This window comes from Berghia stephanieae, chromosome 1, assembly GCF_034508935.2.
Source record: "Berghia stephanieae isolate SIO BIC M18660-M18661 chromosome 1, UCSD_Bste_1.3, whole genome shotgun sequence".
Lineage (NCBI taxonomy): Eukaryota > Metazoa > Mollusca > Gastropoda > Nudibranchia > Aeolidiidae > Berghia > Berghia stephanieae.
The window spans coordinates 42,875,898-42,898,337 of record NC_088360.1 but is presented as its reverse complement, the minus strand read 5'-3'; the positions used below and the strand labels follow the sequence as shown (position 1 = coordinate 42,898,337).

Below are 22,440 nucleotides of genomic sequence, written 5' to 3'. Positions count from 1 at the left end.
CAGCACAAGATCTCAGTAAGAGGAATACACTCAAATGTTAACAAATCATATGTTTAAAAAAAAATAATAATAAAATAACAGTACTTAACAGAGAGTGATTTACAAGGAAAAAAAATAATCGCCCAAAACTATGGCCGTACATTCAACTGTTTCCCTCCCAGCCAAGGTCAGGACAAAACTTAGTAATCTCATTCCAAGAAAAAGACAGAAAGCAATTGTTTGTTTGTTTTTAAGGGTTTTACGGCGCTTGCAACACATTAAGGTCATATCAACGCCAGTAAAAAGGAAGAAAATAGGATAGTAATAAGTTCTAGAATTACAATTAAAACACCCAAGAAAAAGTAAGACAAAGGAGAATTGGATCAAATAGGGAACATATGTAGATTCCAAGAGCACACTATCGAAGTACTTAGTTTGAGATCACCTAAAAGTCTTATCCAGTCACAAGCACAGGTGGAATGCACTCAAATGTTTGCAAATCATATATATAATATGTAAACAAAACATAATACATAACATAACAGAGAGATTATTTACAAGGAAAAAAATATAATCTCCCAAAACTAACTATACATTTGACTGTTTCCCTCTCACCAAGGGTATCCGGTCAGGGCCAGGATAAAACCAAGTAATCTCATTCCAAGACAAAGACAGAAAACTATTTGGAAAATAGATATAGGGGGATAGAAGACACAAGTACCTCGCTGCCCAGATACCGTCTCTTGAATCGAATCATGACGTACATACATACAAATTATTATGACACACCTGGCGCCAGAATTTTTTTCTTCCTCACATTTTATTTAATCAAGCACTAAAATCAACAATCAAAGATTTCATGTAATCAGTTATTTCATATCATATATAAAATAATATCACCAAACAGTAAAAAGCAATATATTAACTAAATGGTTTCGTAGAGCAATCAGTGAAAATAATTTCGAGAAAATATATCAACAATTTCACATATATGAAATAAAAGAATGGATAAATTAAACAAATTAAATATGAATTTATGACATGATTTATTTTTGTTTTACTCTCTCGAGCAGAAGGACTTGTGAATGTTAAAGAAAAAGGGAGAGGATAAAGGGAAATAATCCAAGAAAAAAATAGCAGTAGATCCCACCAACAATCTACTGAGAGCATCAGAGGACCCACAAACAAACAGGCACGGGATCCCCACCCCAGGACATGCACTAAAATCGTTTGTAATACACACATATACACACGCATGCACACACACATAATATACACATACACATACCATGTAGATCTAGAACAAAATACAGTCATCATTCAATGAGGAAAAAATAAACTACCCCCCGCCTCCCCAATAACAAAACAAGTACATACACAAACACACACATACAAACACACAGCATTGTTTAACAGATAATTTTTTTGTTTGTTTGTTGCTTTAGGTCTCTTCCAACACAATTGAGGTTATATGAGAGACCGCTGAAACAAAAAAACAAGCAATCTAATAAAAATAGTACAAATGTCAATCAAAAGCATAACCTAAAGATATCATAAGCTAAATTATAAATAACCAAGAACAAACAGGCAGAGGATTTACAGGAAAAAAAATATTCCCTGTCAAAAATACAATCACAAACCAAAGAAGCAGGATAGGCTAGTAAAGAGAAGAAGAAACGACATCACTATCGGATCGTACACCCATGCGAACATCATAGGTATATGATTCAAGGGTGATGCTCCCATCCAACCACCCGCTTAACAGATAAAGGAGAAGGGGAAAAGACAGCATATGAGATGAGACCATTCCTCTGCACATAGGTATGGTGGTTATGGTGATGGTGTGATTAGGGTTAAGATATGAAGATGATGATGACGACGACGACGATGATGATGATGATGATGATAAAATGGCATCGGTGGAGTGGAGGCGAAGGAGGATTTTTAAAAATATACTTTTAAAAAAATCTTACATTTTCATATTGATATGAAAAATAAAAGGGAGCAAAATGTTTGACTAGCCAAATTATTTCAAAATAAAACAAACAAATACACAACTTAAATATAAATAGATACAAAATCGGGTTGAGATAAAGCAACATGACCAAACTACTGGAATCTCTTTAGAGTTGAATCTGATAAAACCCAGTGTGGCTTGTAATCTGACAATATAATCAGTTAAGTACCATTCGACAATCATCACCTATTATTATTATCTAAGGGAAACTCCTGAAACTAATTCGTATAACTCTCTCTCTCTCTCTCTCTCTCTCTCTCTCTCTCTCCTCTCCTCATCATCCGCTCTTACTCTTCTCTCTCACACACACACACACACACACGATGTTGATTTCATTTCACATCACAATACTATTGTCAGTCTAATCAGCTGCATGAGATCATTTCAAAATACAATAAGAATGATGAAGGGGAGGAGCAGACACTGATATCGATTTGAGTCATTCGTTTTTATGTTTACGGCGCTCTTGCCACGTTTAAAAATTCATCTCAGAGTTAAAAAACAGGAAGTATAAAATAATTATGATTCTAGACTTTGTTTGTTTGTTTGTTTTTAAGGGTTTTACGGCGCTAGCAACACATTTAGGTCATATCATCGCCATAAAAGGGAGAATATGGGATAGTAAAAAATTATAGAATTACAATTAAAGCACCCAAGAAAAGCTAAGACAAAGGGGAATAGTACAAAAAGGGAATTGGTGTAGATTCCACGAGTACACCATCAATGTAATTAGTTTGAGTTTGAGATCACCTAAAAGTCTCATCCAGACGCGAGCACAGGTCCCTACTAAGAGGAATACACTCAAATGCTTACATTATAAATTCAAAACAACAAATGTAATAATAATACATAACAGTAACAGAGAGATGATTTACAAGGGAAAAAATATAATCTCCAAAACAATAACTATACATTTGACTGTTTCCCTCTCAGCCAGGGTATCCAGCCAGGGCCAGGACAAAACCAAGTAATCTCATTCGAAGACAAAGACAGAAAGTAAGTTGGAAAACAGATATAGGGGGATAGAAGACACAGTGTACGCCCCCTGCCCACTATCGGAGGTCAGGAACCCAACCCAGTTCTAGACTTTAGCCATGCTCACAATAAGCGACTACTTCAAAAAGGGAATAGAAGTAAAAGATCCAAAAGGATTATATCCATGTGTAGCCTGAGTTAAGACTCCATACAAGTCCCACTCATATGTAAATTCTCCACCAAAATGGATATACTTAAAATACTTATATTCAAGGGATCTAACAATGATTAATAATAGAGAGATGATAAACAGGAAAAAAAATATCCTCCCAAAATTAGGAAATCATTATCTCCCTCACCCTCTCAACAAAAGATCGCAGACAAGGCCTGGGCAAAAAGCAAAATTCTCTTTTCTCCCATGACATCCACCCACTCCAGACAGTTACAAGTGCCGGAAAAGACAAACACAAAATTGTCAGCCTCTCATTACCAGTTAGTGTGACCAGGTTATTGAGGAAAAAACATATAAAGCAGCATTATACAAGACAGCAAAATAGATATACAGAAAGAAATGTTTGTTTTTAAGGGTTTTACGGTGCTTGCGACACATTTAGGTCATTTCAGCGCCAGCAAAATAGAAGAAAATGGGATAATATATTTTTTTTTTTATTTGCAACTGAAAGGACACGAGAAAAAGTAAGACAAAGGGGAATAGTTCAAATAGGGCACAAGTGTAAATTCCATCAGTGCACTTAGTTTGAGATCACCTAAAAGTTTCATCCAGACACCAGTACAGGATCCCACCAAGAGGAATACACTCAAATGTTTACAAACCATTATAAAAAATAAAAAAAAGAAATAATAATACATAACAGAGAGATGATTTACGAGAGAAAAAAATATCACCTCCAAAAACCAACACTATTCATTTGACTGTTTTTACCCCTCAGCCGTTTTATGGAAAGGGCTCAGACAAAACCAAGACAACCACGACAATGACAGAAAGCAACTCATAAAACAGAATAGGGGGATATAAGACACAACAAGTGGCTTCCTGCCCACCATGGGAGGTCAAAGAACCCACTCATGAAATTATCTAAACTACCAAGATTGGAAAAATATAAACTCTCGCATATGAAAGCACTCACTCACATCCGCCTAACACTAACACTAACACGTGTCATGTCTCGTCCTACATAATCAGTGTTGTTGGTAAGGGACCCCTTGTAATTGTATAGCGCGTTTGTTTGTTTATTTTTTACAGAGCTTGCAACAAAACAAGGAAATCCTGACCCAAAAGAGATTGAATTTGGTCTGTTTGTAAATCGAATGATCTACCTATTAATTTACCCCCCCCCCCCCAAAAAAAAAAAAAAATTAAAAAAAAAATTTAAAAAAAACAAACAAAAAAAATACCACCTTCAAGGGTAAAGAAATAAAAATACAAAGTTTATGCTTTGAAACAAATCACTAACCTTCATTGCATAATCTTAAAATATACCAGTAATATCAACTATTTGCTGTAACATTATAAATCAATAATAAAGAATTCAGCTCAATTACACTGCCTTGTGTTGTTAGAGCTGTTTGTTTACTTTACTTAAAGATTTTGCAGCGCTTGTGACACATTTAGGACATTTCAGCGCCAATAAAAAAGAAAAAGGGATGGTGAAAAAATTATGGAATTACAGTTGAAAGAACAAGAGAAAAAAGTAAAACAAAGGGGACTGGTTCAAATAAGGAACAGATGTAGATTCCAAGAGCACACTATCAGTGTACCTAGTTTGAGATCACTGAAGTCTAGAGACACCAGCACAAGATCCCACTAAGAGGACTTAATACACTCAAATGTTTACAAATCATTATACAAAACAACAAATATAACAGTACATAACAGAGAGATGATTTACAGAGGGAAAAAATCATCTCATAAAACACTTGACTGTTTCCCTCTCAAAGGACTCCAGCAAGGGACAAAACCAAGCAATCCCATTCCAAGACAAAGACAGAAAACAACTCGGAAAACAGAGGACCCCACCCAGATGTTAGATCTTTAGCCAGAATACAATAAAGTAAATAAATATGGGGAACTTACTTTCGCTTCTGTGGATGTGTCATGCAAATGAAAATGGTGATCTTGTTTTCTGAGGCATAATTATTGTATACAAAATATAACGCACAAAATACATAACAGAGTATATAATTTAAAGGCATGATTACACGCTAACAAAAATTCAGCAGACACAAGAAACATATAAGCTTTCAGAATTTATTACGAATGTTTTTATTTATTCTATCTGTTTTACCTTTAGGGGGTGGGGGGCGGGAGTGTGCATTAAAGCATAATATTGCGTAACAGATAATATCTGTACAATTTCTTATTCCTACAGTGAATCTCTACCAAAACCACAAGCAGAAAAATAAAGCTAAATAAACATTGTAAAACAGATGCCAAATTTGACTTTTGAAGAGTTATTTATTGACAAAGTGCCTAAGATTGTAAAAATCTTGACAAAACCAGCAGCTTTTTTTTTCGTCCTAAAATTTGGCTTAAAATGTAACCAAGAAAAGTTTCAGAACACTTTTCTTAAACTATCAGACATTTACAAATTTAATCCTTTGGTAAATATCTCAAACCACTTTTTACCACTTTATTTCTAAAAGAAAAGGCAGTCAGCTCCCCGCCGAGAAGATCATATGCATGGTTACAACAACCCTTCCCCCCCCCCCCCAAAAAAAAAAAAACAAAACAAAAACAAACAAACAAAACAACAAACCCAGTAAATAAAAATCCTGGCAATGACATACTATATAATGGAGGGATGAATTATGAGGGAAAGAAATAAATATCACCTCTCACAACAAGATAAGTCATTAAGTCAATTCAACTGTTTCCATGTCGGCAAAAGACTCCATACAAGAACAGTTTAAACCAGTCCAGAACAAAGATAAAAAGCCAAATGAACAAGATGATTGCTATAGGGGAAAAAGAGATTACACCAACCTCAGGGGAGCCAACATTTCCATACCCTTAGGAGAATGCCATACACCACAAACAAAAAAATAAAACAACTTCAAAATGTAAACAAAACTTAAATATGGCTGCTGTAAAGATAGCAACCATTCCGAAATCCATATTTCAGTAATATTTTTTTTGTTACTTTGAATTGTGGTAGAGGTTTATCATGCAAAATAGGTGAGATGGTTGTTTGTCATCTTTATGCCCTCTGTTCTATATTTGTAGTAAAAGCCACAAAATTGGCAGTTGGCACGAAAAAATAATAAAGACAAATCTCATTTCTTTCTTTAAGACAAAAATGGTAGAAATTAATGAAAAATAAAACAAACAACAAGCAAACAAACCTATCTGTTTTGAATTTAGTAGATTTGAAGAAGAAGAGAGGTAGTTACCTGGTTTGTGTGTGTATGTGTGTGTGTGTGTGTCAGTGTGTGAATGTGTTTGTGATTTTTTTTCTTCCAAAGCCAATATAACTTTCAATTTAAGCACTAAGAGTCCGATGTTTCGCAATTACAGCACTATACGAGACTTCATCATTATTAGTATTTTAATTTTTAAAATCCATGACAGTTAATGAGATATTCACAGTTTGAATTGTAAGACTCCTTCTATCCAAAATAACTAACAACATTGTTAAATACATGTATATCACATTTAATTAGAGTTCAGCTACCTTTTAATACACAAAAGACGCCCACTGTTTATAGAAAATTAAGGAGTATAATTCTGAACACATGAAATCAATTTAGAGTTAATGTGAAAAAAAAAAATCCTTTCTTTTAACATTGGGAAAAGTATTAAGCACCATACTACTGCTTTACACAAGCTACAAGAATATCATTGCAAATATTTTTTTGTTTTATTTTTTATTTTTAAGGGTTTTAAGGCGCTTGCAACACATTAAGGTCATATCAGCGCCAGTAAAAAGAAAGAAAATGGGATAATAAAAAGTTCCAGAATTACAATTAAAGCACACAAGAATAAGTAAGACAAAAGGGAATTAGTTCAAATAGGGAACAGATGTAGATTCCAAGAGCACACCATGAGTGTACTTAGTTTGAGATCATCTAAATGTCTCATCCTGACACAAGCACATGTCCCCACTAAGAGGTAGGAACACACTCAAATATTTACAAAATACATATATGAATAACAAAAAATAATACAGTGCATAACAGAGAGATGATTTACAAGACTCAAAATTTCATCTCCCAAAACTCTAACTATACATTTGACTGATTCCCTAGGGTAACCGGCCAGGGCCAGGACAAAACCAAGATCTCACTCCAAGACAAAGATAAGAAGCATGTTGGAAAACAGATATAGGGGGATCGAAGACACAGTAAGTGCCTCCCTGCCCACTACAGGAGGTCAGCAACCCCACCCAGTCATTGCAAATGGTTACACTTTTAATGAGAAATCCACTCGGGAACGATGCCTGAGGCTGTAAATAGAAAAAGAATTGAACAAATCAGGAATGTAATTACTTCAATAAAAGTCTTTTTATCAATATCATTATTACTATTATTATTATTATTATAAGTAGTAGTAGTAGAATTCCTTCAGAGCCATGGAGCCGAAGTTTATCCCGGTTTCTATATCATGAAACGGACAAGAGCAATTGCTTGCTATCCTTTGGATAGGGTGCCAGTCTATCACAAAGTACTTTCTGCCAGATCTAAGAGACCCAATTACACAATCACTGCTGGGTGGACACAGGGGTCAGAAAAATCTCAACTGCACTCCGGGATAGATCTCAGTCCCTTTGGGTGTGAAGCGAGTGCTCTACCAACTGAGCTATTGGGACCCCCATTGTTATTATATAAGGGATGTTTAAGATTTAAATCTAGTTGAGATGGTGTCATACTATCGGATAACCTCAGCAATGTAATGGCAGCCTTTCTGAGCGATAATCATGAGGTCTGAGGTTCAATCCCCAGTTGAGATGTATTTTTCTCTCTGCTTTGTCTGACACTGTTATATAGAGACCTTTTCAAGTTTTTGCCAGTCAACTGCATTGGTATAATATTTTATCAGCCATATCTATTTAAGTGATTTACGGCAAAAGACATTATTGGGTCAATTAGACACAAGTGAATAGAAAGATGAATGATATAACAAGTTTATCAGTAAAAAGTAAAACAAATTGGACGAGTTCAATAGAGATAAATCCAAGAGAAATCTACCATTGTGTCCAGCCCATCAGAAATTCAAAGTTTGTTTTAGGGTTTTTTTTTAAAGTCACACTGACATATCCACATGATCTTCAACAAAATTAGCACACTCAAATATTTACAGAATACATATTGCATTAATAACTTGACAATTACATTAAAAAACCCAACAACAATGAGATGAATTTCAAAGGGAAAAAAAATACCATCTCAGTCGAAACCAGCTGGTCGCTATCTAGGACAAATAAGGACAGAAAAGCCTCATGGAAAGGACAAATAATATAGGGGGACAGAATGGATAACTAGACAGTGAAGAATGGTATTGGAATCCCAAAAGGCCAATGTTTCAAGACTTTTGGGGAAATTCTGAGCAAAAGTCTAAACCTAAAATATTCGGGATAACCATTACTTCAGTCCATTCTAATCCAATACACACAATAGAAATATCATCCATAATAAATACAGTAAGTCCAATGTTTAATACAGACGTTGTGATGGTCACAATAGCGCTGTGATGTCGAAGGTGGCAGGGTGGTCAACCTCTCTGCGTGTTGCCTCTAATTTCAGCAGATCTAAAAATTTTCAGCAACTCAGTCACTGCACAGTGAATGGATCAGAGGTAAAAAAAAAAAAAACTGACTCAAGAGTGGATTTAACTCAGTGAGTTCATATATGGAGGTGAGTGCACAAGTAATATACCAACTCACCCATTTAAAGGGCTTTCAAAATATCATCCAAACTTGATTTCACCTTCATAATTATTTATCATTATATTTATTTACAAACAATGGACAGGTAAAAAAATCAAAGAAACTATGGTAAAATAGAAAATATCTGCTTTAAATAGTTTACAACACTCATTTAGTAAGAGCCATTTATAAACTTGCATTAAATTAAATCAATGTATCCTACAAACGCATTGTAGTAAGTAAAAATAACGACGACTATCTACATTTCACATTATGTTTTAAATATTTTAAAAATGTATTTACAATTTAAATATAAATACAGTGGGCAGGAATTTAAAAAAAAATGTGTCTTGAGTATTGGCTGCTATAACAGTTAATTCTCTTGAACCTTTAAACAATGCAACTAAATATCTTTCAAATCAAACTTCATCCTACTTTTATCTGGTTATAAATGAAAACCCATCCGTTTTCATCAAGAGAGCAGGAACAGCGATGCTACTTGCATCACAGATAATGCTCTCTTGGTTTAAACGATAAAATCTGGTATCAGGGATTAAAACAACTGTAACCAAACTGAAAAGGGTGAATCTAAATCACAACATTATGAATTCCTCTGATTCTCTTGTCACTGTCCTATGCCTCTGTCCATTCTCATCAACAATGTAATGCTTGACCTTGACTCGACCTTGCTCAGTTCCAATCTGGCCGTTAGCTAAATCAGCATCCTTTTGGCTTCCGTTTGAGAAAATGAACAATGGATAAAGACCTCTCTGCTTTGGTGGTGAAACAAACTGGAAAAGAGGGGGGTCGAAAAATGAATCTAGATATAATTATTTCTCTTGATTGTTTTTATTAGATTTTTTATGATTTCCATTGACAGCTGCACAATAATGAGCTATTAAATTAATGTTTGCAGCTTATTTATCTATTTTTCCTGGTGGTGAATAAAAATAAAATTGCGGAGGAAAGTAGTTTTAAATGCTTGCTTTAAAAAGCATAGATGAAAGCACCAAAGTATCGAAAAAACCTGCAGAAATTTCTGACCAATTAAAAAAAGCCTGCAAACAAATTACAGTTTTTAAATACTAAATACACTAATCAATAGCAGGAGAATTTCAAAGGGAAACATGAATTCTGGCATATTAAAATCCAATCTGTTATGGACAGTATAGTACTTTTATCAACAGAATGTCACCAACCACATCAACTTTTTTTCTTCACATCAAACAAAATCAGATAATATCTAATGAAATGAAAATATACGAATAGCTCTGTAGGTGGTAGAGATAATTATGATGTGGTAGTGGTTGAAATAATGGTAGTGATTATCATGGTCATGTGATGCTGCTGGTCGTAGTAGTGGTGGTAGTGATGATAATGTGGTGGGAGTAGTGCTATTAGAGATAATGATGTTGTGGTAGTACAGATAATGACGATGTATTAGTGGTTGTAGCTGAGGTGGCAGATATAATATTATACATAATATTGTGGTGGTTGTAGTAATAAGGGTAGTAATGATCATGTGGTGGTGGTGAGGGTTGTAGTAATGGTGGTAGTGATGATGGTGTGGTTGTGGTGGTAGTATTAGTGGTGGTAGTGATGATGATGATGTGGTGATGATTGAAGTAATGGTAGAAGTGATGCTGATGATGTGGTGGTGATGATTGTAATAATGGTGCTAACGATGGTGATGCGCCAGTATTTGTAGTAGTGGTGATTGAGAAGATGATGATGATGATGATGACATGATACTAGAGGTTATATGAGTAATGGTATTGATGATATGATTGATAGTGATTGTAATTGTGGTGGTATTGATAATGATGATGTGGTAATGATGGTAGCATTAGTGGCAGTAATGATTATGACGATGATGTGTTATGATTGTAGTAATGGCAGTACTGATGATGATATGGTGGTGGTTGCAGTGGTAATGGTGGTAGTGGTGATGATGGTGTGGTGCGCCTGCAGTAGTCACGATAGTGATGATGACGATGTGGTGATGGCTGTAAAAGTGGTGGTAGTGATGATGATGTGGTGGGGTGGTGATTGTAGTAGTGTTGGTAGTCATGATGATGTGGTAGATGGTTGTAGTGGTGGTAGGGGAGATAATGATGGGGTGATGGTGATTGTAGTAGTGCTGCAAGTGACAATGCTTAAGAGCTGTGCCCTATCCACCCAGCCACTTCATTTCCACCTTTTAATAACATTTTCATGTTTATCTTTTTTTAAGGTTACAGTATATATTGGATAGAAATTTAAACATACCTCCATGACGTCATGAACAAACTTCTTGAATTCGTCTGCATCTTTGATGTAAAAGGCGATAGCACAGCTTGGATCCATCTTACTCATTGACAACTTGCGTGGTGAGGTGCAGTGAAATGACTTGACAAGACAAACAAAAAATGTGTAAATGCATTGTGAAATTTTAATTATATGGGTTCATCATAATGTCATGTTGAAAACAGAACCCATGTAGGTATTATTTTATAGTAAATAACTTAGAATTTATTACATCAGTCATTACATGATTCACATTAAATGGTGGTAATAGGAATGGTGATGATGACGATGATGATTAGTAGTGCGGAGCAGTCCCAAGCATGTTTAGGACCGCCGGTTCTACGGTCCCTGGGAAATGTGAACTGCAAGGACCGGTTCGAACAGGTTCTTTTTCGACATTGGCCAATCACAAGGTGTCATTGTGACCGTCAAACGATAGGAACCGGTCCTGCAGTAGATGGCTGTCGAACCGTTAAATGTAAGTGAGAGCGGAGAAGGCGTGTTGCCTCAAAACATGAAAATAGTGCTATAACACTATCCATTAAGCATGTGTTTGTGTGTGTGTGTGTGTGTGTCTGCAAAGATTGATGGAGCGGGTCGGGTCTATTTTAGGGAGTGAAAGGAAAATGGATTGTTAATATTTTGTGTCTGTGACATGCTGGACCAAAAGTATGGAAAGTGGAAAGAGTTTGTTTTGATTAAAAAAAAAATTTTGGGGGGGGGGGGGGGGGGGGGGGTTGTTGTTGTCTCCATTCCTTTTTTCTCTTTTCGTGCGGCTATGTGGTCTTGTGGTATGACACTCGCTTTCGGATCGGAAGGTCCTGGGCTCGAGCCTCGATCGGCGCCTAGTTTAGTCCTTGAAAGACTCTTTACTCACATCCTATCACTGTACTCAGGTGTAAAATGAGTACCTGGTCGTCAACATTGTTGTCTCTGTCGGAAAAAATTGTAACATCGCCTAACAGGCGTCATGTCTCGTTCTACATGTTACGTGTTGCTATTAGTCAGGGACCCGTTGTAAAGCACTTCGAGCACATTTAGTGGATATTGCGCTATATAAAATCTCACGTTTTTGTTTCTTTTTTAATAAAAAAATATTCTATCTTTGGATAGGACGCTGTCTATCCCAAAGTACTTTTCGCCAGATCTAACAAACCCAGCTACCCATTCACTGCTGAATAGACAGAGATCAGAAGAAAAAAAAAGCTCGACTGCACCCGGGATCAATCTCTGGCCCCTTGCGTGTAAAGAGAGTGCTCTATCAACTGAGCTATCGGGCCCCCCAAATAATCTAATGGTGGTTTTTAAAAATACAGACGTTATAATTGTTAATTTTGATGAAAGCTTTTTGTGAAACTTGTATCATTTGATTAGTTAAAACACCAAACGAAATAAAAATATTATTGTATCATCAAATGACAACAATGCGATAGAAAGGAGTGGTGACAACAGATAGCCAAAAGAAAAAAATCGGACCAGCTAGGTTCGAAACACACACGAACACACACATACACACAAACACACATCTTATAGTAGTCACATTCATTTCAAAGAATAACCCATTAGAGAAGAGGGGTGATGTCGTCAAAATAGATCATTGTCATTGCGATCATTAGTGTGTAGTAAATTAGGAAATTTACCCAGAGTAATGGAATCGTCCAAGGCGTCTCGCGGCCCCTCTTACCCCACCACACACACAAGAGGGCGTATGTGCAAGAGGGGGTTGGTGCGATTAATTAAGTGGGATGTGTGGTTAGGCGAACGACCTAGGCAAAAGGACTGAGAAAAGGCAGTAAAGAAACTAGAATCACTGGGACCGTTCAAATAGAAAGATAAGAAGTGAGGATAATAACGTTCGGTTCAACGGTTCGTCAGCTTGCGACCGGTCCTCCGGTCCCAGCTAAGGAACCGTGGGACCGGTTCTTGGGACCGGTCCTCAGCGTGGCACTAATGATTAGGGTAGTTGTGATGCTGGGGATGTTGATGACAATGATGATGGTTTTTCTGGAATAGTAAAATACTATTGAAAATCAGGAAATTGGGGAAATCTTGAATGGGGATAAATATCAGGAATACCCTGAAAAAAAAAAACCAAGACTGTTGGCAGGTCCGCCTTTTCAACACTAAAATTTCCATTTGGTAAAGGAAGATTCAGCAACCAAAGAGAACAGAATTGATGTAAATAATATGACAATGATCAACTTACCTCGATGTTGAAATTCTTGGCAGTAGTGTCCACTGCCTCCCGACAATAATGTGGGTCAAGATATATCAACTTGTTATCTAGGCAGAGAAGAATGATATTCATTTTTTTCCATGCATTATTTACACAATCAAATCTTTCAATGACTATTCTTGGTATTCCAAAACACAAGAAAAATATAATGGCTTTAAAAACCATTTGTTCTTTTTATTCACGTTATGTATGGGGAATCAACAGAAATGCTCTATAAAAATGAATGAACAATCTATTTTAACTTATAGAGCGGGTTCAGAGAGAACATCATCTTTTATTTCTTTGGCTAGCCTCTGCAAACCACTCGATACCTGAAAAGCAATAGAACTGGTTTTCTAGTTATAGTTAATTAGACTTGTTAGGAAATCACATTTTTCTTGGATTTTCTTTCAGCAGTATCTCAGCCAATGCTGAAAAAGCAAACACTGACTGATTGTATCTGTAAATTGTTTTTAGATCAATTAAACAATTAATCTAATTTTTAAATACAGCTAGTTCTTTTTCATTCTCTAATACTATAACAGATCATCACGTTTGAACACCTTTATAGATCTTAAATATTAAAACCAACAAAAAATATTTTTTAAATCAGGTAACAATTATTTTTTTTATTTCGTAATGCCACTTCATATTACTATTGGCTATTTGGATATTTCTGTCTTAAGATAGAAAAGAATAAATTAAATCTCACACTACAAATCAAATGATACTTTGGTTAATGAAACATCTACCAAGATGTCCTCGATAAAGTCACTGGAGATGAGGTATTTGACAAGTTGAAATCAATTAGTTTGGTCACTATTTATTATATTATAAATTTACTGATTGTTTGAGTTCATTCATGACAAAAATGGCTCGAGATCATTTCAAATTTGATTTGTGAACAAACAAGGAGGGAACATATTTCTAAAATAAAAAACCAGAAAGTATTTTATGTATACAACAATATGGGCATTTCACTTGTCAACAGGTTGTATATAATACTAAAAGTGTGTAAGCGGAAATCAGGAAAATCCTGAATTACTTGTATTCTTGAAAAAAAAAAAAACGAAACAAAAACAAACAAAAATAAAACAACAAAACACATACCTTCCACAGAAACAAGCAACTAACTGTAATTTTCTTCAGAATATCAGAATTTGAAGAGAGAAAAAAAAGCCTGCATTAATCCAAAATGCAAGATTTGCACAATTATTTTTGACTTTTCGATTTAAAATAACTATCAATATAGTGTGGTTAAATTTGTTAAAAGGTTATTCTCAGTAAAATCATTTTTAAACTGACATGTCTAAGTTTTTTATTTTTAAAATCTGAATCTTGAGGGGAAAAAATATCAAAATGAGGACAGAGACCAAAATATCAGTTTGTACCAGCTGAGTCTATATCAGTGGTAATTTGCAAACACAGTTGAATTTAACAGCTTCAAAAAAGCACAAAATACAAAACATGGAACATTTCAGGCTCAACAAAATACAATGAAAACATAAATACATTACTTAAAAACAAAATCAACGGCAGATCTTATTACAGAAAGCGCATGCCAAATATTTCTCTGCCATCAATCTGGTTTTTCAGAAATTACTTTATGGTTTCATTGATTTTTGTTGTTGGCCAAAGAAGGGTTTTGAGTCCGAAACGTTATGTGTTTGGTACTTTGTTCTTTTTTAGAAGCAATTATATTCATTTTTGATTATTACTTCATACAGTCCACAGCTTCTAGCAGCTTGGTATCACACAAACACAGTTAAAAAGTAACCAAATTCATACCTTGCCAGCCAATAAAATACAAGGAATGTTTAGGCTTTCCTCCTATGATACCCATACAGTGGGGGTAGGACAGCAAACTCTTGATGCATGGTGTGTAGATCTCATTCATTGACTCCCCACCCAGACGGACAGGAATCAGCATGATGAGGGACCGACACCAAGGAGTATTGTAACAACTTGAGGTAGAGGCAGAATTCTAAAATGGAAAAAAAATGAAGATGATATCACAATATTATCTAAAAAGCATAAGAAAAATCCAACAAAAATTAACATTTTTCTTTTCTTTTTTTCTGGTGGTATTTTTTGTGTTTGAATAGCTAAACTAAATGAATGATGATTTCAATACGACAAACAAATCTGTCTTATTCTAATGTACAAATGATTTTCCTTTATATTTGATCTGTTCTATATATCTATTACAACTTTGCAACCTTGCTGAATTGCATTATAACATGGTATATTTTATTTCAATTTTTGGAACTGCATATTGATGCCTTTCATCATTTCTTCTTTGTTTTAAAAAAAGTCATATCCCTTTTTTTATAAGTCATTTCCCCTCTCAATCTGTGTTACAGAAACCCTTTTGACATTGAAAGTTAAAGTATAAGTCTAACCCTATGGTGTAATGAGCGATGATGATGATAATTACCTGTTGATCATGCGTATCTACACTGGAGTTGGAATGTGAGCTGTTAGCATGGTCTATAGATTCACTACCACCACTTTCAGATTTTGGTCTTGTACGACACAGCTGGTTAACATCTTCTATGTACACTACAAGGGGAAGAAAACAGAACTAAATCTAAAAACATGATGAAGGAATGTAAGTCGAAAGAGTTTTACTAATAAGAACCCAATGAGCTAAGTACAGCTAATGCTAAATGCAATCTCAACGGTCTGGCTGATTGTTGACAGTAACATCAATGCAATTACTAAATCATCCTCATCAAACTGCCATTTTCTTCAAACTCTGGACAATTTGCATTTATTTCAAATTACAAAGAAAATGAAATTAAAACATATCATTTTTCTCTCTCAGAGGGTCCTTATGATGAACAAAATAGTAGATAATAAGTTATAGCTTGCTACTATACTTGATAGTCCATGAATATTGTAATCTAAAAATGTGAAAAAGAAATCTCACTTTTTCATGCCATTGGATAATTAAATAATGGATGAAGTTGATTTACCTGTACAATCTTGAGCCACATATATACACACATCTTTAAGAATTGGAATACTTAAATTTGCTCTGGTCAAAGCATCTCTGATAATAAAAGAAAAAATCGATTGCTGAAATTAAATTCCAATCAGAAAAAAACAATAAAGAAAAGGAAAGATGGAAGATGGGAAATTAAAAAATTTGAAATTATTAACATCTTTTACTCAAAACTCATTTTCCATATCAAAATATGATTAATGACTACGTAACAAACCAAAACATGCTTTACTCCATTTATAAGAATTAGTAAGGCTATACGTGTATTTTAATACAGTGGTCATTGCTGATGATCAGCCTCTCAGGTGATGACAAGGTGGGATGTGTAATGACACTATCCATCGCTGAACATTTGAAAAGAAGAGCTCACTAGCTTAAAAAAAAAATTTCAAATTGTGCAATACCTACTGGATGTGCTCAAAGCACTTTACAAGAGGTCCCAATACAACACCAAGTTAACAGAAAGGACTAGACATGATGCCTGTGAGGAGCTATTACATTTTTTTTCGACAGACAATGCATTTCTAACCAGGTACACATTTTACACTTGAGTGCAGTGAGATAATGTGAGTAAGGATCCTTCCCCAAGTATTCAACTTTGTACCGCCCAAGCGAAACTCAAACCAGGGACTTACCAGTCCTAAGGCAAGTGTCATACCACAAGACCACAAGCTGCAGAAGCTCATTGGTAGTTTGCTCTTGGAATCCTATTCCCTATTTGAACCAGCCCCTTCGCCTTACATTTATCTAATCATTTTATTTGTAAATCTCAAATTTTATTTTTTTCCATTCTTGCAAGCACTGTAATGTAAAACCCTTGAAAACAAACAAATTTTATCCTCTCCTCTTACATTTTCATCATATTGTATCAAGAAGTAGAAAAAGGAGTAAAAGAAAACAAAAAAGAAGAAGAAGAAGAAGAAGAAGAAGAAGAAGAAGAAGAAGAAGAAGAAGAAGAAGAAGAAGAAGAAGAAGAAGAAGAAAAAAAAGAAGAAGAAGAAGAAGAAAAAGAGGAAGAAGAAGATGAATAAATTTCACTACTGAAGGCTGCACACACAAAAAAAATCTGATAATATATCTAAAATAGTGGATAATGATAAAACGCATACCAATTACCTAAAAATGTAGGCAACTGAGCCAGGACCAAACCATTCTCCTGGTACTTTGTTATAGTTGCGACCAAAATTGACTAGATTGTGCAGACAGAAAGGTACTTTGTCAGAGGGAGCTTCAATAGGATCTGAGAACCAACGTATGATTTCTTTATAGTACAGCAGTTGAGTCTCACTTTGATGATTTTGCAAGCGCCACTCTGTGTGATGTAATATTAAGATGTGCATGTATGATATCAGAAAATGAAAGGCAATAATAAATTAAATAAAACAATCATAAACGTGAAAGTAGAATGTGCAAAGAAGATCTATAGAATGAGAAGACCATAGAACTTTATCATTGGAATTTATAGATAACAAATGTATTTCATAACACTCACTATATTTTTCCTAATAATCATAAATATTTTCTGACATCAAGTACTTTACAAGGGGTCCAAAGTCAACAGCAACACTTATGTAGGATGACAACTGCGATATCATTATTATTACCTTGCCTGTTATAATTTTTCTTCTTGACAGAGACAACACTGCTACAGGTCATATACTTATTTAACACTCAAGTATAGCCTTCTTTTTCAAGGACTCAGATTGATGCTACTGACGACGTGACATGATCCATAGACATTGGGGTAACAATAACAAGCCATGTTTCATACCACTATGGAAATGTCAATAGAGAAAGATGGCACTGTGATATGATTTCCACCTTAAAGCCTGGAGGCATCAGTTTGCACTACACCAGTCACGCTGTGTGACCTTAAAGTAAATCGCCTTGGTTCTTGCACCTAACACTTGATAAAAATATAATAATATAGTATAATAAGATACATTGCTTCATCCATAATGCAATGATGAATAATTAAAAGCATTATTTTTTAAAAAGTGATTTACCTCGTCCTAAAAAATGAGAAATGAAGCATTGCGCCATGAGCATTTGTCCACTCCTCAACATGCAACCCCACCCACAGTCTGTTGTAAACTTGGTTCCAGGAATGGGATAAAAGTTACTGCGATAAGTCAACCAGATTCGGCTAGTAAAATCATCAAGAAAATCTGGCTCCTCATTTTCCACTAAAGAATATGAAAAATAAAAAAAAATAAAAAAGTAAATGATTATAAATGAATCATAGCACACATTGGTCAAATGGAAATCTAACTTATTACCATATCAAAAGTCAATGCGAGCGTCTGTGCTCATAAGCACAACTCAGAATTTAGGGTACAAAATAACATTTTTCAGAAATATTATGGAGGATAAAATGGCCTAACTGACAGAAAATATTTAAAAACCCCCCCCCCCCCCCCTCCTCCCCCAACCAAATGCTTTGTGAAATCTAATCAAAATCTGGTAGAAAATATAGTGCCCCTAGACTCTAAGACACAATCTTTATTCTCCTAATATTGATTTGAATGAACGCATTTTTTAAACTCAACTCAAAAGTTTGACTTTATTTTTCCTAATATTATTTCCACTGATTACATAACCATTTCGTTTCAATATCCAATGTGTTTCAATCCTTATCAATGGGCTTAAGATTTAAATTAAAATATCATAAGGCTGTTTATATTTTTTAAAAATCAACAAATCTATCAAATATTTCAAATAGGGAAAGTAGATGTTGACCAAATCAAGTCAAATGTTATTGATTGAAAAGTTGTCAATTAAGCATGTGTTGTGATTTGCATAAAACAGGTAGTGAAAAAACAAACAATGAAATAGCAGTTACAGCAACAAAAACGTAAAAAATAGAGAGATTCTAATATATCAATGCTTCAAAAATTGAAAGAAAAATAAAAGAGAAAAAAGATAAAATTAACGGTCTAAATTTAAATAGGAACCAAAGGCAAATAAATTATACAAACCATCACTTCTTTTGTGATAAACTTTCCCAAGTAAAAACAGAGGAGAATCAAGGCGAATGTTGGATTTAGCTTTAAAAGTCCACCCTGTAGGCAAATACAAGACTACAAATGAGATAGAAATCAAAATTAAAAACCACAAAAATGTCACCCAAAACATTGAAAAATTTCTACTAGAAGCATTAAAAAATTTAATACTCTTAGAATTAAAGATCTGAACAAGTGCGTCTATCTCGGCTGATTTTTGTTTCTTGTATTTTTCTTTCTTGCTTTGTCTGGCAACTTCCCCACAGTTGTTCAGATCTTTATCTTACACCAGTGCCTGCTCCCTAGTTTCTTACTTTTAGAATTAGATTTCATGAAAATGCATTTACCTTGTAGAGACCATAACCTCAAATCGTATCTCTTAATCTTTGTTGTTTACACTCAGTAAAGGATTATTGACAGGATGTCCAAATTAATGATTAAATGAATTATGTGCTACAATCTTGATCAATGAAACGTGATTAAACCCCTAGAGGGGAGTGGGAGAGGTAACACTGTTTTGCTCTTCAATTTCTGAGTTTGAATCCCTTGCAAGGTTTTTAATAATGGCATAGGAATCAAATTACTTCAGTTTGTTTTATATTTCTTCTTTGTTTTCTCTTTTCTGGTTGAAGAATAAACCAGTTATTCAAGGCTAAGTATCCCCCCTCCCCCCCCCCCCCCCCCCACCTCCAAAACCCATGAACAGTACATTTTCTCTCTGACCATTGGATTACCGGTCACTTGTAACAATGTCAGAATGAAATATAGTATATGAATTTGCCGGGTTTATTAATGATTTTATTGCGTGTAATACAATAGAATAAGAGACAAAGTGGATTTATTTATGATTTGTATACATCCACCATAACACATCTGACAGATGCAAGACAGCCTGTTCAGTAGGACAACATTGTTAAAGTTTAAGGGTCTCTTGTCAAGGTATATGATTTCATTGTAAAGTATTCAATGCCTAAAATTATGTTCTTTTATTATTATAAGATTATGTACTCTTAGTGAAAAAAGCAGGGTAGTATTAGACGAAGAAGCAGGAATAGTACAGAGGTGTTTTTAATTGTACAAACCCTGTTGTTGAGATAAGTAGATTATTACATAATGGGCTATTACAAGATGGGTCATTAGATGGATACTACTGAACCCATCAAGAACTGATTAAAATCCTCTTTTACTCTTATGAAAAGCGATCATGTCAGACTGATTTTCCTTGTTTCCCTTAAAATAATTTATGAGTGCTTTCCATCGACCTATTGCATTGAAATACACATTACAAACAAATCTAAATAAGATATCATAAAAATTGTTTTGATAATCAAGTTAATCCAATTTGCCTTTATATAGTTCTCTGTGCAATGTGCTACAGTTCAGTTCTTGTGAACAATGAGCAATGCTTCAAATGGATAGCAAAAACTTCTAAATATGTTATCAAGCTTAAGATTTACACTAATTATAAAAATATTTTAGTAAATTGAAGTAAACACTGTATCAATTGTTTCATGATCAAAAAAAATTCTCGTTCGTCCTCTAACCTTCTATGGTCCTGGGTTGGCTCCCTTACGGAAGTTGAGCCATCTCATTAACTCACTCTCTCTCTCTCTCTCTCTCCTTCTCTCTATCTTGGCTCAATACATATTAATATTGTGAGTAATCTTGGACTCTAGTGCATATGATTGAAAGGAAACATTTCTTTATCAAAATGACTATTCTCTTAAACACGTACCATACTTTATATTATTCCAAACCGTCATCACTTTCGATTTCACATTTTCACGTTCTAACAGATGCTCCAAATTCTGTTTGTTCATAGATTCAAGGTCACTGGATGAATTGTTAGGCTTCAGAGAAAACTCTGATATTTGAGAGGAAATGATTGGCTGACTTTTAAAATATGGTTGTCGATTATATTCCATCCGAGATGCATCTCGATCAACTGAATATGGAGCTCTTTCATCTGCAGGTTTGAATAATGATGGATAGAGACCTTTTTTTGGATCAACGGAGGATGATGGGACATATGCATTAGGATCTCTTTGTTTGATACCTTTATGATGACTTGATCTAGAATAATCAAAAAATTGTGGTCTTGTGGGAGATGGTTTTGAGGATGGAGAACTACGTTGTAGAGCTTTGTGATTGTCCCTTGTACCATTATCATTGATTCTCAATTCATCAAGATTTGGATACAATTTTTGATTTTGGGTATTGTTGGTAACAGAAGGGGATGAACATTGTGAATTTATCCTTGTCCCCTTTCCCACATACAATTGTTGAATATCAAAATCAGAATTCTGAGGTGAAGGCGGTATGGGATTCTCCCAAAGAGAGGGGAATTCAAAAGATGCAGATTTCAAATCCGATGAAAGAGGAAATTTGTTCTGATTGCCGGAACGAGGTAAATGATCTGAGTCTTGAGATCGCCCTTTGGCATTTCTTTGACTAGTAACTAAACCATCATTAGCTTTACCTTGGCCTTCTTGGGGGGATGGTGATGGGGTAGAATTTGATGAAGTGAAAGTGGCAGAATATGTTTGTGATTGTAACTCATCGCCTGTATTATGGTTAAAACTAGAACTTGTTGACCCTCTTTTGCTTCTCCGTCTATTTTCTCCAGCTAAACTACTTTTCTGGTCTTTGAGACGGGGTTCTGTGCTAGACACCAAATCTCCCCTAAATAAATCTGGAGACGCAGATGATTGGGTTCTTCTTATCGATATCGGACGACTCCGACAAATAATCTCATCTGACCATGAATTTAGCGACAATATATCCTCATCTGTCTGTAACTGTGAGCGTTCGTCGCTGGTATCTTGAGGAATACTATGCAGTCGACCTAAAACTTGTGCTGATTTCATGTTGTTTTGTTAGTAAACAAAAGCAATAAACAATAACATCGTAAGAGATAGCCCATCGCCATTTTGAATGTTGTCAGTCATGTGATAATTTTCTAAGATCACAAAGTTTGAAACCGAAATTGCGGAACGAAAAATAGTAATAAATTCACGAGTAATGACAAACTGTCCAACAGACGATTACAACACGCTATATCAACTAACAATGCAATA

General features: G+C 34.9%; 1 protein-coding gene across 1 annotated transcript; it reads right to left on the bottom strand.

Moving 5' to 3' along the window:
• Window positions 1-4,394: 4,394 nt before the first annotated feature.
• On the bottom strand, window positions 4,395-22,322 carry LOC144975244 (uncharacterized). The gene is made up of 10 exons (XM_078919145.1): window positions 21,099-22,322; window positions 19,340-19,423; window positions 18,368-18,547; window positions 17,478-17,673; window positions 16,333-16,409; window positions 15,792-15,916; window positions 15,143-15,338; window positions 13,346-13,422; window positions 11,122-11,241; window positions 4,395-9,644 (listed from the first exon to the last, which is right to left on the bottom strand). Exons 1-10 carry the CDS (start codon window positions 22,228-22,230, stop codon window positions 9,447-9,449), a joined length of 2,385 nt encoding a protein of 794 aa, XP_078775271.1. The 5' UTR covers window positions 22,231-22,322; the 3' UTR covers window positions 4,395-9,446.
• Window positions 22,323-22,440: the final 118 nt, after the last annotated feature.

What these genes read in the sequence shown, in the direction of transcription:
- LOC144975244 (XM_078919145.1), bottom strand. Translation starts at nt 22,230, where the DNA reads ATGAAATCAGCACAAGTTTTAGGTCGACTGCATAGTATTCCTCAAGAT. An exon ending in TTGGAATAATATAAAGTATG is followed by an intron (nt 19,424 to 21,098) that starts GTACGTGTTTAA and finishes ATTTGCCTACAG; the next exon opens with GGTGGACTTTTAAAGCTAAA. An exon ending in GTATTTTATTGGCTGGCAAG is followed by an intron (nt 13,423 to 15,142) that starts GTATGAATTTGG and finishes TTCTCTGCCTAG; the next exon opens with ATAACAAGTTGATATATCTT.